A 14,041-nucleotide genomic window follows, 5' to 3' on the forward strand; every position below is an offset into this window, starting at 1 on the left:
TATGTCTGTCTGCCTTTCTTTTTGTCTTTGTTTATCTGTCTGTCCATCTATCAATCTAGTAATGTTTTCTCTCTCCGTTTCAGACCATGCTGCTGGAGAAATGGAGGGTGTGCCGGAGGCCGGAGGGAGAGAGTAACTTCCTGGTGTTCTCCCAGATGCTCGCAGGCCTCAGCACAGACATGAGGTCAGTTCTGTCCCTGGAGCTCTCTGCGGTCAAACTAAGTAGCATTTGCTTCTTGTATTATGAAGCCCCTTTCTGGCTTCCTGGAGGGTTCATACGGTCACAAAAAACCTGGAAAAGTCGTGGAATTTTAAAAACGCAATTTCCATTCCTTGGAAAAAGAAATAAACCCAGAAAGTTTTGGAAAAGTCATGGAAATTTATTTCACCAATTTCGGTGCGGGGTTGCACATATTTTTATTCTTATTGTAAAATAATGGATGAATATTGTCTCAAAAGTCATAGAAAAGTCTTTATTGGTAAAAATGTGTACGAGCCCTGTTCCTGGCTTCTGTCCTCACAAGCCTGATTGCAGCATCATTAGATGGCAAACACAAAGTTGCCCGTCATTAAACCCCAGATCATTCACCCCATTGTTAGGGGTTTGTTTTTGGACTCAGTTTCCCCTCAGAGGCACGCACAGGCTCTTCAGCGAACGCCGTTTTGGCAGAACGCCTGCTCTTTTCATAGCTTTGCCTTAAAACAAAAGCTCCAGAGAGCTCGAGGGGACAGGATCTTGTCTGATGTCATTTCCTGTTTAAATCTGAGTGTAACTGTCTTGTTCTGTAATCACAGGACTGAACTGCAGCTGCACCAGTTAAAGGAACACAACTCATTTGGAATGTCATGCCCAACCAAGGTATGAACTGTTTAAAAAAAAAAAAAGCATTAATAATAAAGAGTGAGAAAAAAGTCATGATCAGTGATTAAAACTAACATGATTAGTGCCTCTGCTCTGACATGTTGAGCTTTGGTGCTCATGTGGGAAACACACGTTTAAGTCTAGCTTGCAACATCTTGTTCAACATCCTGATCCTGTTCTCTCCACATCTACCCACAATTCCATTCAACAAAGAGGGGAAAAAAAGCATAAATTAATTTAATTTTAGATTAGATCTTAAACTAAATTAAATAAAGTAACTAAAATCCAATTATAAAGTTCATTACATGTAAAGTTTAAATTAAATGTAAATCTAAAGTTAATTAAATTCAAAGTTACTTTTAAAGGCGCTAAATAAAATAAAGTTATTTTTATTAGTATTAATAAATTAATGTTTTTAATTCAATTAATTGTTTACATTATCTCCCAACAATATATTAAAAGTTGGATATATATTACAGTACTTCCAATTTTATCCACATACATACAGTATACTAAAATGAAGCGATATTTACAGTATAGCAAATCCTAAAAATTTCCTCTGTTTATATTGTCACAAAATATGAACTGTTATATCACACAGCTCTTTATAAAGTTGTATATTTAAGTATATCCAACGTTATCTGCATACATACAATATACTAACGTAAAAATGTTTAACTTGTTTTTCGTATTTTGTCACTATTATTCATATAATCGGACAGAAATGAGACAGACTGGACTTGAACCTTTGTTTCCCGAATGAGCACCAAGGCTCAAAGTGTCTTGCAGATGTGTGTTCTGAATTGAACTTTTCTTTAATAAGTTTAAATAAATGTAGTTTTTCATCCTTCACTTCAGGTGGATGAAAAGCAGAGAGCTTCAGTGGGTTTTGGGAAGCTACTGGCCGCCATGAACACTTTAGGATTCTCAGCGGATGAGCAGAAAGCCATTTGGCATGTTTTGGCAGGAATCTACCATCTCGGCGTCGCAGGAACATGCAAGGGTAAATCAGGACTAGATTTACGCCTGTATTTTGTCAAGCGAAAAGTATTAGGTGAGCCTTTACTCTCTGTTTTTCCTTTCTTGTACGGCTTCAGTGGGCCGTAAGCAGTTTATGAGTTTTGACAGCGCGCAGACAGCGAGTGCCATCCTGGGTTGTGAGGGAGAGGAGCTCCACACTGCCGTCTTCAAACACCACCTGAGGCAGTTACTGCAGAGAGCCACCGGAGGCGTCAGAGAGCGCCGCGCCGCAGAGGAGCCAGAGGACGGTCAGAAATACACACTGTACTCTATTAAACCCTCCAGAATCTGAGAGGATCTGAGCTAAACTGTGTAGAGAGGAACTAAAGCTAACATCCTGGACACCCATTATATGGATACTTAACGAATAAAAATTTTATTATTCAGTTGGTGAAGACTGGGGCTATTAAGCAGTTTAGCCCCATTATAAAAAGATATTTGACCACAGAATGACCATCCGGGAGATCAGTTAGAAACAAATATTTCCGAGAGCCACATATTAAATCTTTATAACCAAGTTATAACCAAAAACATTTCTGAGACATGTTGTTTCTGTTTTATAATATAAAGCGAATTATGTAAATGTATATTTATTTATATCAATTATTTGATATCTAGATACTCTTTATAAGTTTGAGGTAGGTAAGATTGTTTTAATGTTTTGGAGTAAGTCTCTTATGTTCACCAAGGCTGCATTTATTTTATCACAAATGCAGTAAAAACTGTAATATTGTGAAATATATTACAATTTAAAAGAACTGTTTTCTTTTTGCTGATTAACATTTTTATGGAAATGTGATACTTTTTTTAGGATTCTTAGATGAATAGACAGGTGAAACAGAAATCTTTTGTAATGTTAAAAATGTCTTTACTGTCACTTTTGATCAATCTAATTCATCTTTGCTAAATAAAATAATTATTTTTTATTTTCTTTCTTAGCATTTATTAGTGGTATATCACTGTTTACACAAACATATTGAGACACTAAAGACTGGAGTAACGATGCTGAAAATTCAGCTTTGCATCACAGGAGTCAATTACATTTTAAAATAAACACAAATAAAAAACTTCAAAAACAAATAAAAACAATATTTCAAAATATCACTGACTTAATAAAAAAAGCAGCAGTGAAGCCCAATTTTTGGTGAACATAAGAGACTTCTTTTAAAAACAAAAAGATCTTGATTTGCAAAAATGTCACCAGAACTTAGCAAAATCATACCTTAAAACGAAATATGTCAACTATGTGTGTGTTTCAGGTCCAAAACTGAGTGCTGCTCAGTGTGTGGAAGGGATGGCGGCTGGTCTCTATGAGGAGCTCTTCACCACTATTGTGTCTCTCATCAACAGGTAAATACACACTGTTTGTATCTCTCTGAAGTGATATAGCAGTGTTTTCCAGCCTTTCTCTTGTTCTCTCTGCAGAGCACTGCACTCTCAGCAGCTGACGCTGGCCTCTGTGATTGTGGTGGACACACCGGGCCTGAGGAACCCCAGACACAGCAGGGAGGACCGAGCCGCCGGCTTCTCTGAGCTCTGTCACAACTACTTACAGGAGAGACTGCTGGAGCATTACTTCAACCACACATTCACAGACACACTGGAGAGATACACACGGGTACCACACCGTCTCCAACCACTACAGAGATACAAATATTGCATATGAATACGAACCTTGCTGATTTAACTAAAATTGAATTGAATTTCATATATATATATATATATATATATATATATATATATATAAATATATAATAATGTATTAAATAAAGTAACATTCCCATGCATATTTATATTTTCCTCTGTTTTGCTGCCATTTTATTTGAACAATAAACTATACCTAAAAATGCCACATGTCAGTCTCAAACAAATATTGAAAACTTGTTATTGACAACCTAAAACAGATATTTTATATTAATATGAACCTTGCTGATTAAATTTGAATTTAATATAAAAATAATATATAAAATAAAAATTAAATTTCTATGCATATTTAAAAATGCCATACCTGTTATTTTTCATAGTGCCACCTCAAAAAATATTGAATATATAATGTAACTTTCCAATCCATATTTACTGTATAAATTCTATTTCTGTATGTTTACTGCCATTTTTCTATTTAGTCAATAAATTGTATCCAAAAATGCAAGGCTTGTTATTTTTAATTTGTACTTTTTGGCCTTTGTATTTGAAATAATAATGGAGTGGTCAAAAGAAATGAGAACTTTTTAATAATGCTAATAAATTGTTTCAGATCATTATTAACTTTCTGATGAATTTTCACAGGAGGGAGTAGCTGTAGATTTCACAGCCCCTGAGACGAGCCTTTGATTCTTAATTGTCAGGCAGGACCAGGTCTACACATAAATTACAAACCCCATAATACAAACCCCCCCAAACTTTTCACAGGAGGGAGTAGCTGTAGATTTCACAGCCCCTGAGACGAGCCCGTCCGAGGTGGTGTGTGCTGTTGACCAGCCTGGACTGCAGGTATCACTCACTGATCCTCAACATGCTTCTTCCACACGGCAGACACACATGTGGTTTTACAGCGCGTGTCTGTGTTCTCAGGTTCGAGGACCAGAAGGCGACTCTCGAGGTCTCCTGTGGGTTCTGGATGAAGAGATGGTCACTCCCGGTTCCACCGAGAGCACAGTTCTGGAAAGAGTGTGTCAGAACTTCAGCGGCACAGGTACTCCAGCCTGATTCTGATCTGCTGCTTTCATGTTTTTTGAGATATGTTTCCTCAGGTCTCATCTTTCTGCTTGCTTGATTCTCAGTGCGCCAGTGCGAGCAGCCTCTGCAGTGTGAGATCGCTCACCTGATGGGTTCAGATCCAGTCCGCTATGATCTCTCAGGCTGGTTTGGTCAGGTCCAGAACAACCCATCTGTCCTTAATGCCAGTTCACTGCTGCAGAACTCCTCAATGTAAGAGAATGCAGATGATCACAGACTTTTGCACCGCAGTATGGATGTTTAAAATTGTTTTAAATTGTAATGAAAATAGAATAAAATATATTTACTGTATAACTAAAATTTTGATATTTGTTCTGTAAATTATATCTAGCAATGCCATACCAATTGTTTTCATGGCACCATAAACTAATTTTTTTGGCACTTTTATGGATTATAATAATAGAGAGATAACAGGAAATCAGCGTTTTATTAATGTTAATGACTTTTACAGTACTGTTGAGTTCTCTTGTAAGTTATTTGTCCAAAACACATCAAGGCTCTTTCATACTAAATGTAAACTGGACAGGAATAAATGCACATTACATTTAATTGTTTAATTTAATTGTTTAAATTATTTTTACATTTAAAGATTTAATTTTATAAATATTTATAAGTAATATTGCCACTTTAATATGTGTCTAGAAATGCCATATCTGTTTTTTTTTTTGTTTGTTTTTTCATGCACCACATGCTTTTTTGGGCATTTTTATTGATGTAATAATGAAGGGATGACAGTAAATTCACTTTTTATTAATACTAATGACTTTTATATCATTAATATTGTAGTTTGTGTGTACCAAATATGCCATATGGCTTTCATACCATTTGTAAACCTCACTGGTGGAAATTGAAAAAGCCCATTCTCCACCAATTAAAAACAAACCAAACTATGAAGTCAAATGGATGTGGGTTGATGCTAAAAGCTTGAGAGTGAGAACTCCCTAATTCTCTGTTTTCTTCTTTCACTTGTTCCTCTTCTCAGTGGAGCAGTGAAGGCCCTGTTCAGTCCGCGGGCGTCCATGCCTCCCCTGTGCCGGGGTTTGGGTGGTGTGGAGGGTGGCTCTCAGCGCTCACTGGAGAGGTGCGGCACACTGCGGAAGACTCTTAGCAGCGGGATGGCGTCCCTCAGGAGACATTCCCAGTGCATCGCTGTCAAACTGCAGGCGGTGAGAAACAAATGGGCTGTTATGAAGCTGTTTCCATCTGCTTTTTGTCTGTAAATCCTCTTCACAATTTCCATGACTGTCTTTCTCTCTGAGCAGGATGCTCTGGTGAATCTGATTCGGCGAGCGAAACCTGTCTTCCTGCAGTGTTTGAGCGCTAAGACAGATGGCTGCGGCTTTGATGTCCCAGCACTGCGTGTACAGCTGCACTCCACACACCTGCTGCCGGCACTGCAGCTGTACCGAACAGGTCACACACACTCATGCATGTTTGTTTCTTATCATGTATGGGATTCTACTGACTTCTGTTGTACTTCATTAAAGCAAATTATCTCTATTTCTGTTTGTGAAACTTAAACCCAAAAATGAAAATGCGATAAAAAGTTACTCACTCTTATCCAAGATGTATATGAGTTTGTTTTTTCATCAGAACAGATTTGGAGAAATGTAGCATTACATCACTTGCTCACCAATGAATCCTTTGCAGTGAATGGGTGCCGTCAGAATGAGAGTCCAAACAGCTGATAAAAACATCACAATAATCCACAAGTAATCCACACCACTCCAGTCCAGCAATTTACAAGAAGTGAAAAGCTGAGTGTTTGTAAGAAACAAATCCATCATTAAAGCATTTTTAACTTTAAAGTGCCCCTATTATGCCATTTCCAGTATTTCCTTTCATGCAGTGTGTTATGTAGCTGTATGTGAATGTAAACGATCAGCAAAGTTGTAAAACGGAAAGTGCACGATATATAAAGTTATTACGAAATATGGCAATGGGCGTATCGTTTCCGACGTGCTGTACGCGGTAGACCAGTCACAACAGACTGGGCCATCTGACCAATCAGAGCAGAGCAGGAACTGCTTTGAATGAATTGTTTGAGAATCACTGGAAAATTAGGTTTTTGACTAAACGAAAACGTTTTTTGACCTTGCATGCGTGTAATTTATTGTAGGAGACTCCCAAAACAATATTAGGAACCTTAAAAATGGCATAATAGGAGCACTTTAAAATGTCGGTTTTGGCCAAAATAAAAGTCCAATGAAAGTCTTCCTCCAGTGAAAAAGTCCATCCCCTGTTGTCCTCTCGCATCAAAATCCACCAACGTATTTGTTTAGAACTGTTTTGCATCTTGGTTTTCGTTTTTGCTAAACAGTGCTTGAGCTATGCATATTTCTCTCCTGATTCAGACCAGACAACTTTTCACTGAAGAAACCAATCTCTATCTGTTTGTCTATTATTAAAAACATCTTGATGGATTTGTTTCTTAGAAACACACAGCTTTTCTCTTCACAAGATGTTAACTGATGGACTGGAGTGGTGTGGATTACTTGTGGATTATTGTGATGTTTTTATCAGCTGTTTGGACTCTCATTCTGACGGCATCCATTCACTGCAAAGGATCCATTGGTGAGCACATGATGTAATGCTCAATTTCTCCAAACCTGTTCTGATGAAGAAACAAACTCTTCTACATCTTGGATAACCTTAGTGTGAATACATTTTCAGCAAATTTTCATTTTTTTGTGTGGACCGTTCCTTTAAGATTAGAAATTTTAACCACTTGTGGTACAGACATGATTCCTCAGGTTGGATACTGCATCTCAAACATGCTGAACATATAATGGAGTTCTCCTTGTAAAAACCAAAATCAGGTCCCATTTTGTATTGTCAGTTACCAAATGTCCTTTCAAAGTCAACAAGCTCTGTCTCTGTCTTGCAGGCTACCCTGAGCACATGTCCCTGGGTGATTTCCGCTGTCGTTTTCAGGCCCTCTCTGCTCCCATAATGAAGCAATATGGTTCTGTCTTCATTACCCCTGACGAGAGGAAGGTCTGGACGTCCTGAATCACCACGGCACACGAGCGCCTCATTACCCTCTGTTAAAATGTCATTTATTTTTAATGATGTCAAATGATGACAATATTTATTTCTCTGTTTATTAACTTGTTTATTGATTAGCCGGTTTTTGCTCGTCCGAAGGTGGGTCTGAGCTCTGTCTGTTTGTGTTTACATCCCTTTATTTCAGGCTGTGGAGGAATTATTGAATAATCATCAATCTAACAATAAAACCATCTATCTATCAACCAACATATCTAGCCAGAGTCATCTATCTATCTATCTATCTATCTATCTATCTATCTATCTATCTATCTATCTATCTATCTATCTATCTATCTATCTATCTATCTATATATCTATCATCTGTCTGTCTGTGTCTATCGATTGTCTATCTATCTGTCTGACTATCTAATGATCTGTCTATCCTTCTATCGTTCTGTCTATCACTGTTGAAAAGAACCCAGATGTACTTATACACAGGTTTTATTTTATCCTTCACTTCTGAAGTTTTCAGGTCATTCTCTCTGATGTGTGTGTTTCTGAAGGTGTTTATGAAGCGTGATGTCCTGAGGTCTTTAGATCAGCAGAGAGATCAGTTGTTGAGCGGCTGGCTGGTGCAGCTTCAAGCATTCTGTCTGGGTCATCTGGGCCGCCAGAAATACCGCCGCTTGAAGGTGAGTCTCTTTTGTCCTCTGTTTATAGATCTGTGGATAGGTGCTCAGAGATGACTGTGTTCCTCTTTGTAGTGACCCATAGTTCAGAGAGGGGAAGTAAAATGGACAATCAAATAACATTATGACATTTCTGCTGCAATAATCCTTGATTAACTTAAGGGGAAAAAAATAATTCTTGGAATAGTGTAAAATATAGCTTTTAATGGACCTTAGTAGTTGACTTTAATAGTGCTACAGTCTTGTGTATAGTTGTATCAGTGTGGGTCTGATGCAGCGTCTAATGTGAGTGCTGATCTGGGATCAGGTTCAGCTGATGGCAGTGAGCTGTATTCAGAGAAATGTGCGAGTCCTCACCGCAGTGGCCCACTGGAGCTGGTGGAAGCTGCTGTGCAGAGTGCGCCCCCTGCTGGACGTCAACATGGATGACCAGCGGCTCAGATCCAAAGAGGTACTGACCCATTCTCAAAGGACATGTTCATATTATACAAAACATTTAAACCACTAAATCGAGTTATCCAGTAATCATCTGTACAGTGATATTTGTGTAATTAAAGTATATATGTGTAACAAAAACGAAAAATATATTTGTCCATGTGTACTTAATTATCATAATTTTCTTATGTTCTCTGTTATGTATTTATTTATTTTTTGTCTGTCTGTCATCTGCTTATCTATCTATCCATCTATCTATCTATCCATCTATCTATCTATCTATCTATCTGTCTGTCTGTCTGTCTGTCTGTCATCTATCTATCTGTCTATCTATCTATCTATCTATCTGTCTGTCTGTCTGTCTGTCTGTCATCTGTTTCTATCAATATCTATCTATCTATCTATCTATCTATCTATCTATCTATCTATCTGTCTGTCTGTCTGTCTGTCTGTCTAGAGTGTGTTGTTGTTTATCAGGTTTGTTTCACTCCATTATAATTGTATCACATTCTGTTGTTCAGGATGAGATCACTGCTCTGAGGAGACGCTTGGAAAAGTCAGAGAAAGAACGCAATGAGCTGCGTCAGACTGCAGACAACCTGGAGACCAAGGTATGTGTTTGTGCCGTGCCCCCTGAGCCACAAATGAAATGATACTGTCAGATCAGAAATCTCAAAATCAAGTTTTCTAGCAGTTGGTGTTCACAGTGATGGATGAAGTCTGGTTATGAATTCTCATCAGTGAAAGCGTATTAACACAAACTAGGTTGTGATCGGCTTATGAAGCACTAATCTCTGTCATATGACTGCCGCTGATGAATGAACAGCTCTTCTGCTGAGACATTGACAGATGATGGTGTGTGTGTGTGTGTGTACAGGTTACGGCTGTTGTATCTGAATTAAGTGATGAGCGGTTCAGAGGGGAGGCCATGAGTCAAGCTCTAGACAATGAGCGCACGGAGAGACTGCGTCTCACCAAAGAGAACAAGGAACTGCAGGTACAGCCCACCCATCATCTGTCTCCGGATCTCTGTTTCTAATTGGTCAAATTGGATCACAACTATCCAGTCTTGTGGGAATGTGTTATAAAGGCAATATTCAGAATGTCATATTAATCATATTAGTATTGCATCACTGTATGTTTACACAGTTAGCAAATTTTATGTATATATATACATTTTATATATATATAATATATATAGTATACGTATGCTAATACAGTATACTGCATAAAATACTGTATCCCACAATGCAAAGTCCACAAGCCAGTGGTATTTTAGCATAATTAAAATACTATTATAGTATATATACTAGTAGTATTTATACTACATAAAGTATTATTTTTATATACTATATATATATATAGTTTTTATTATTTTAAATATTTATATTTAAATTATAAATTATTTTAGTTATTTTAGTATATATAGTTTTATATATTATATAAATATTTATATATATAAATTATTTTATTTTAAATTTTAGTTATAAAATTATTTTAGTTATTTTAGTATATCATGTCAAACTAAATGAAAATGAGAAAAGTTGCCTTGGGAACTAGCTAAAATGAAACAAGTTTAAGTATATGTATGTGTGTATTTGTGTATGTGTGTGTATAATATTTTAATTCAGTTAAACTTTCTGTTATTTCAATGAACAAAAATTTTTTTGTGATTTGAATTTGTTTTCTTTAACTGTAATAGCCCTGGCTCAACCTGACTTATAAATAACCGTAGGGAAAAAGGCAATTAACAACTTGCATAATTGACATGACACTTGTGTAATTAACAACTCATAATATTTTTGCTGATAAAAATGTTATTTCGATTTCAGCCACTTTGCTTCAAATTAAATATGTGCCTACTATTATAAAAAAAATTATAAGTGAAATGTAAGTTACATTTTAAACAGTAATATTCTACTGTATATTGTCACACAATCTCATCAAGCTGCATGTTTAATTCAGAAAATGGCATCCAGTTCGCATCTTTCATAAGTTATTTTGCATTTTAAAATCACTTCTGTCAACAAAGACCTTTTCTCTTGACCGTCCAAATAAATAATGAGTTGAGAAAGAAATTAATCTTAAAAAATTGGGGCTGGTTCAAAAATTACTCTTTCATTTATCACACAAGAAATGTACGGTCAAGTGGAAGCAGTGCACAGTATTCCTCACAGCATGTTCTGATTGTATACGGCACATTTCAGCAAATGAAGCAATGTAGGTAATGTATCCCATGCATATAGAAAATTAGCATATAGTCCACATACTATATAATGCAGAAACAGTGCATTCTTAAAAATAAAGGTGCTTCACGATGCCATAGAAGAACCTTTTTGTCTAAATGGTTCCATAGAGAACCTTTAACATCTGAAGAACCTTTCTGTCTCACAAAAGGTTCTTTGTGGCGAAAGAAGGTTCTTCAGATTATAAAAAGGTTAGAAAGAGATGGTTCTTTAAAGAACCTTAGACTGAATGGTTCTTTGTGGAACCAAAAATGGTTCTTCTATGGCATCGCTTGAAGAACCTTTTGAAGCACCTTTATTTTTAAGAGTGTATGATTAAAATGCTTTTCCAAACATAGCCTGCCATATTGTCTCAAACGCCTCACCGCTGTCTCTCCTGTTGAACTGTGGGCGTCACGCCTGTGTGTTTATTCTGTGCTGTGTCTCAGAGTCGTGTGGACCAGAGTAAAGTGACTTTAGAGGCCCTCGAGAGGCAGTTAGAGGAAGAAAAACAGAAAGTCAAGAATAAAGAAGGTCTCAGGGGAGTGGAGACAGGTAAGACAGGCTTCTGTGTAGATGCAATCAAACATGCTGGCGAAGAAAGATAATGACTGTTTGCGTGGGTGTGTGTGCATGTGCACGCAGAAAGTGAGCTGCAGCTGCAGCTGGAATGTGTACAGACGGAGGTGGAGTTCCTGCGCAGGCGTCTGCGGCAGACGGAGGAAAGACTTGAGAGTGAGAAAGAGGCCCGTCAGCTGCTGGATAATAAGGTATTAATATTAATTATAACATTAATCATGACCTTAAAGAGGCACCTTAGAGTGTTTGTCAAGGTTTCTTTTAGTTTTCATAAATGGCCTTAATTATTGTTGTTATAGTTTAACCACAGCAGTAAAAAATAGTTTTGGATAATTGAAATGAAGTTACAATAAAATAAAAATATTAAATAAAAAATTTAACTTGAAAAAAATGAAAATGAGAAATATTGCTTTGGGAACTAACATAAATAATTTAGTTAAATAACTATAATTACTGTACCTGAAATAAAAATAAAGCTAAATAAAAAATAAAAAAAAAAAAAAAAAAAACTATAAAAATGACAAAAGCACAACAAAATTACGAAAACTTAAATTAAAATGAAAACTGAAAATATAAAAATAAATAAATAATTTGAATTTATCAATATAGTATTATTTAAATATAACTAAAATAGCTCTAAAGTTTGATTTGTATATACAACAAAACAAATAGAAGCCTTCACAACAAATAAATAAATAACAATCTACCACTATTGATAGAAGACACAGCGCGCTCAATTAATATGTAGTGGGGCATGTTGTCACACAATATAAGGTACAATTTCAGAGTGGCAACCTGTTGTTTATTGACTGATTTCAAAAGAATATAATTTTTTGCTTTTTATTTATGAATTTTTACAGTTAAAAAGCTGTCTTCAGAACATGTCAGTAATTTAATGTGCATTATAGAATATAAAGGCTTTTCAATAAAATGTACAATTATAAAATGATAAAATCATAGTTCCTGAAACACCAAAAATTTAAAATACAAAATGTCCAAACTTTTTTTTAAATGTAATATATACTACAGTTATAATATGTATTATAAAATTAATTTATATTATATAGATTAAAAAAAGCATAATTTAAGACATTTTTTAATTAGATAGATAGATATAGAATTTCTATTTATTATTATTAATTCACAAAAAAATATTCTAATTGAAGGCTAAACCACTGTTAAGAGAACACAAGCATTTATGAAACTGGACTGAAAAGCATATAGTTTCTGAGATGTAGTCCTTCTGACGACTAGCCCCAGTGTATGCTTTACTGACCAAGTCCTTATATGAATAATCCTGTTTGATTTGTTCTGCAGATAATGACATGTTTATTATTATTTATTATTATCATGTGCACTGCACTGAATAACCCTGTCATGTCTAGTGGGCTGCACAAGGTCCCTACCTGATGATCTTTGTCTCTATCTCCCCCTCTTGTGGCAGGTTCAGGAACTGCAGTCTCAGCTTGATCAATCTAAACGCTCAGTGATAGAGCTAAAACGCCACTGCCGGCGGCTGACCTCTGACCTTCAGGATGCCCGCGTGCTGATAGACAGCCTGCAGGGCCGTGCTCATGAGCTGGACAGGAAACAGAGGAGGTCTGTCTCATTTGCATATGATTCATTAATATTTAGTGCCACGCTATCTGGTTTCTTGAAAATGCATTCTCAAGGCCTCTGTCTGATCTGTGTGTGTGTGTGTGTGTGTGTGTGTGTGTGTGTGTGTGTGTGTGTGTGTGTGTGTGTGTGTGTGTTTGTAGGTTTGACAGCGAACTGACCCAGGCGCTTGAGCAGGCTGATAATGAGAGGGAGCAGAAGGACAGAGCCATCCAGGAGAATACCACCCTTGGTGCAGAGATCTTCACCCTTCGCAAGACGCTCAAGGTAAGGGCCGAGGTCAAAGGTCAAGTGTCCACCATCTGCGATCGTGCCCGTGAACTCCGGGTGTCCTCTTTCGGTAAACAGTCCCCAGAGATCCCAAATATGCAGAGGAGAAAAGTTCTGCCATAATATAAAAATATAAAATAACATTACGAAACTAAATGAAAATGAATGAGTGAGTTTTTACTCTGAAATACAAAGGTCAGAGGTCAATACATGGGAAATACTTGTGCACACATTTATATCTGCATTATGCATTCTTGTATTTTAATACAATGTGTTTTTTATCTGTTCAGATGAATGTATGTGATTTTTGGGTCTGTGTTTGTAATTGTAATATTTTTTTGGTGCATTGTGTGTGTGTGTGCAATTTTTATGTGTATTTGCTGCTGTGTGTGTTTATGCGTATGTGCTTGTTTATATGATTGTTTATGTTTGTATACATTTTTATATGTGTGTGTTTGTGTATGATTATGTGTCTGTGATTGTTTTTTGTGCATCTTTGTGTGCGCATTTGCTTTTGTGTTCATTATTTGTATAATTGTGTTTGCGTGCGTGTATGTGCATGTTTGTTTCTTTTGTATGTATCTATGTTTTTTGTTCATTGTTGTGTGTTTGTTCCATTT

At 36.4% G+C, this 14,041-nt stretch overlaps 1 protein-coding gene across 1 annotated transcript in view; it reads left to right on the top strand.

Annotated features, from left to right (window-relative positions):
• LOC109097713 (unconventional myosin-XVIIIb-like) overlaps positions 1 to 14,041 on the top strand; it is a 43,653-nt gene that overhangs the window by 13,784 nt on the left and 15,828 nt on the right. The window contains 21 exon segments of the mRNA XM_042765456.1: positions 84 to 184; positions 796 to 859; positions 1,721 to 1,865; positions 1,960 to 2,130; positions 3,142 to 3,232; positions 3,308 to 3,500; positions 4,292 to 4,372; positions 4,454 to 4,574; positions 4,663 to 4,810; positions 5,601 to 5,784; positions 5,881 to 6,031; positions 7,506 to 7,615; positions 7,812 to 7,874; positions 8,167 to 8,298; positions 8,603 to 8,746; positions 9,252 to 9,341; positions 9,608 to 9,727; positions 11,405 to 11,510; positions 11,601 to 11,725; positions 12,979 to 13,133; positions 13,295 to 13,418. Of these exon segments, the coding sequence (XP_042621390.1) occupies positions 84 to 184; positions 796 to 859; positions 1,721 to 1,865; positions 1,960 to 2,130; positions 3,142 to 3,232; positions 3,308 to 3,500; positions 4,292 to 4,372; positions 4,454 to 4,574; positions 4,663 to 4,810; positions 5,601 to 5,784; positions 5,881 to 6,031; positions 7,506 to 7,615; positions 7,812 to 7,874; positions 8,167 to 8,298; positions 8,603 to 8,746; positions 9,252 to 9,341; positions 9,608 to 9,727; positions 11,405 to 11,510; positions 11,601 to 11,725; positions 12,979 to 13,133; positions 13,295 to 13,418 (2,619 nt within the window).

The sequence above is a fragment of the Cyprinus carpio genome, chromosome A10 (genome assembly GCF_018340385.1).
Source record: "Cyprinus carpio isolate SPL01 chromosome A10, ASM1834038v1, whole genome shotgun sequence".
In the NCBI taxonomy this organism is placed as follows: domain Eukaryota; kingdom Metazoa; phylum Chordata; class Actinopteri; order Cypriniformes; family Cyprinidae; genus Cyprinus; species Cyprinus carpio.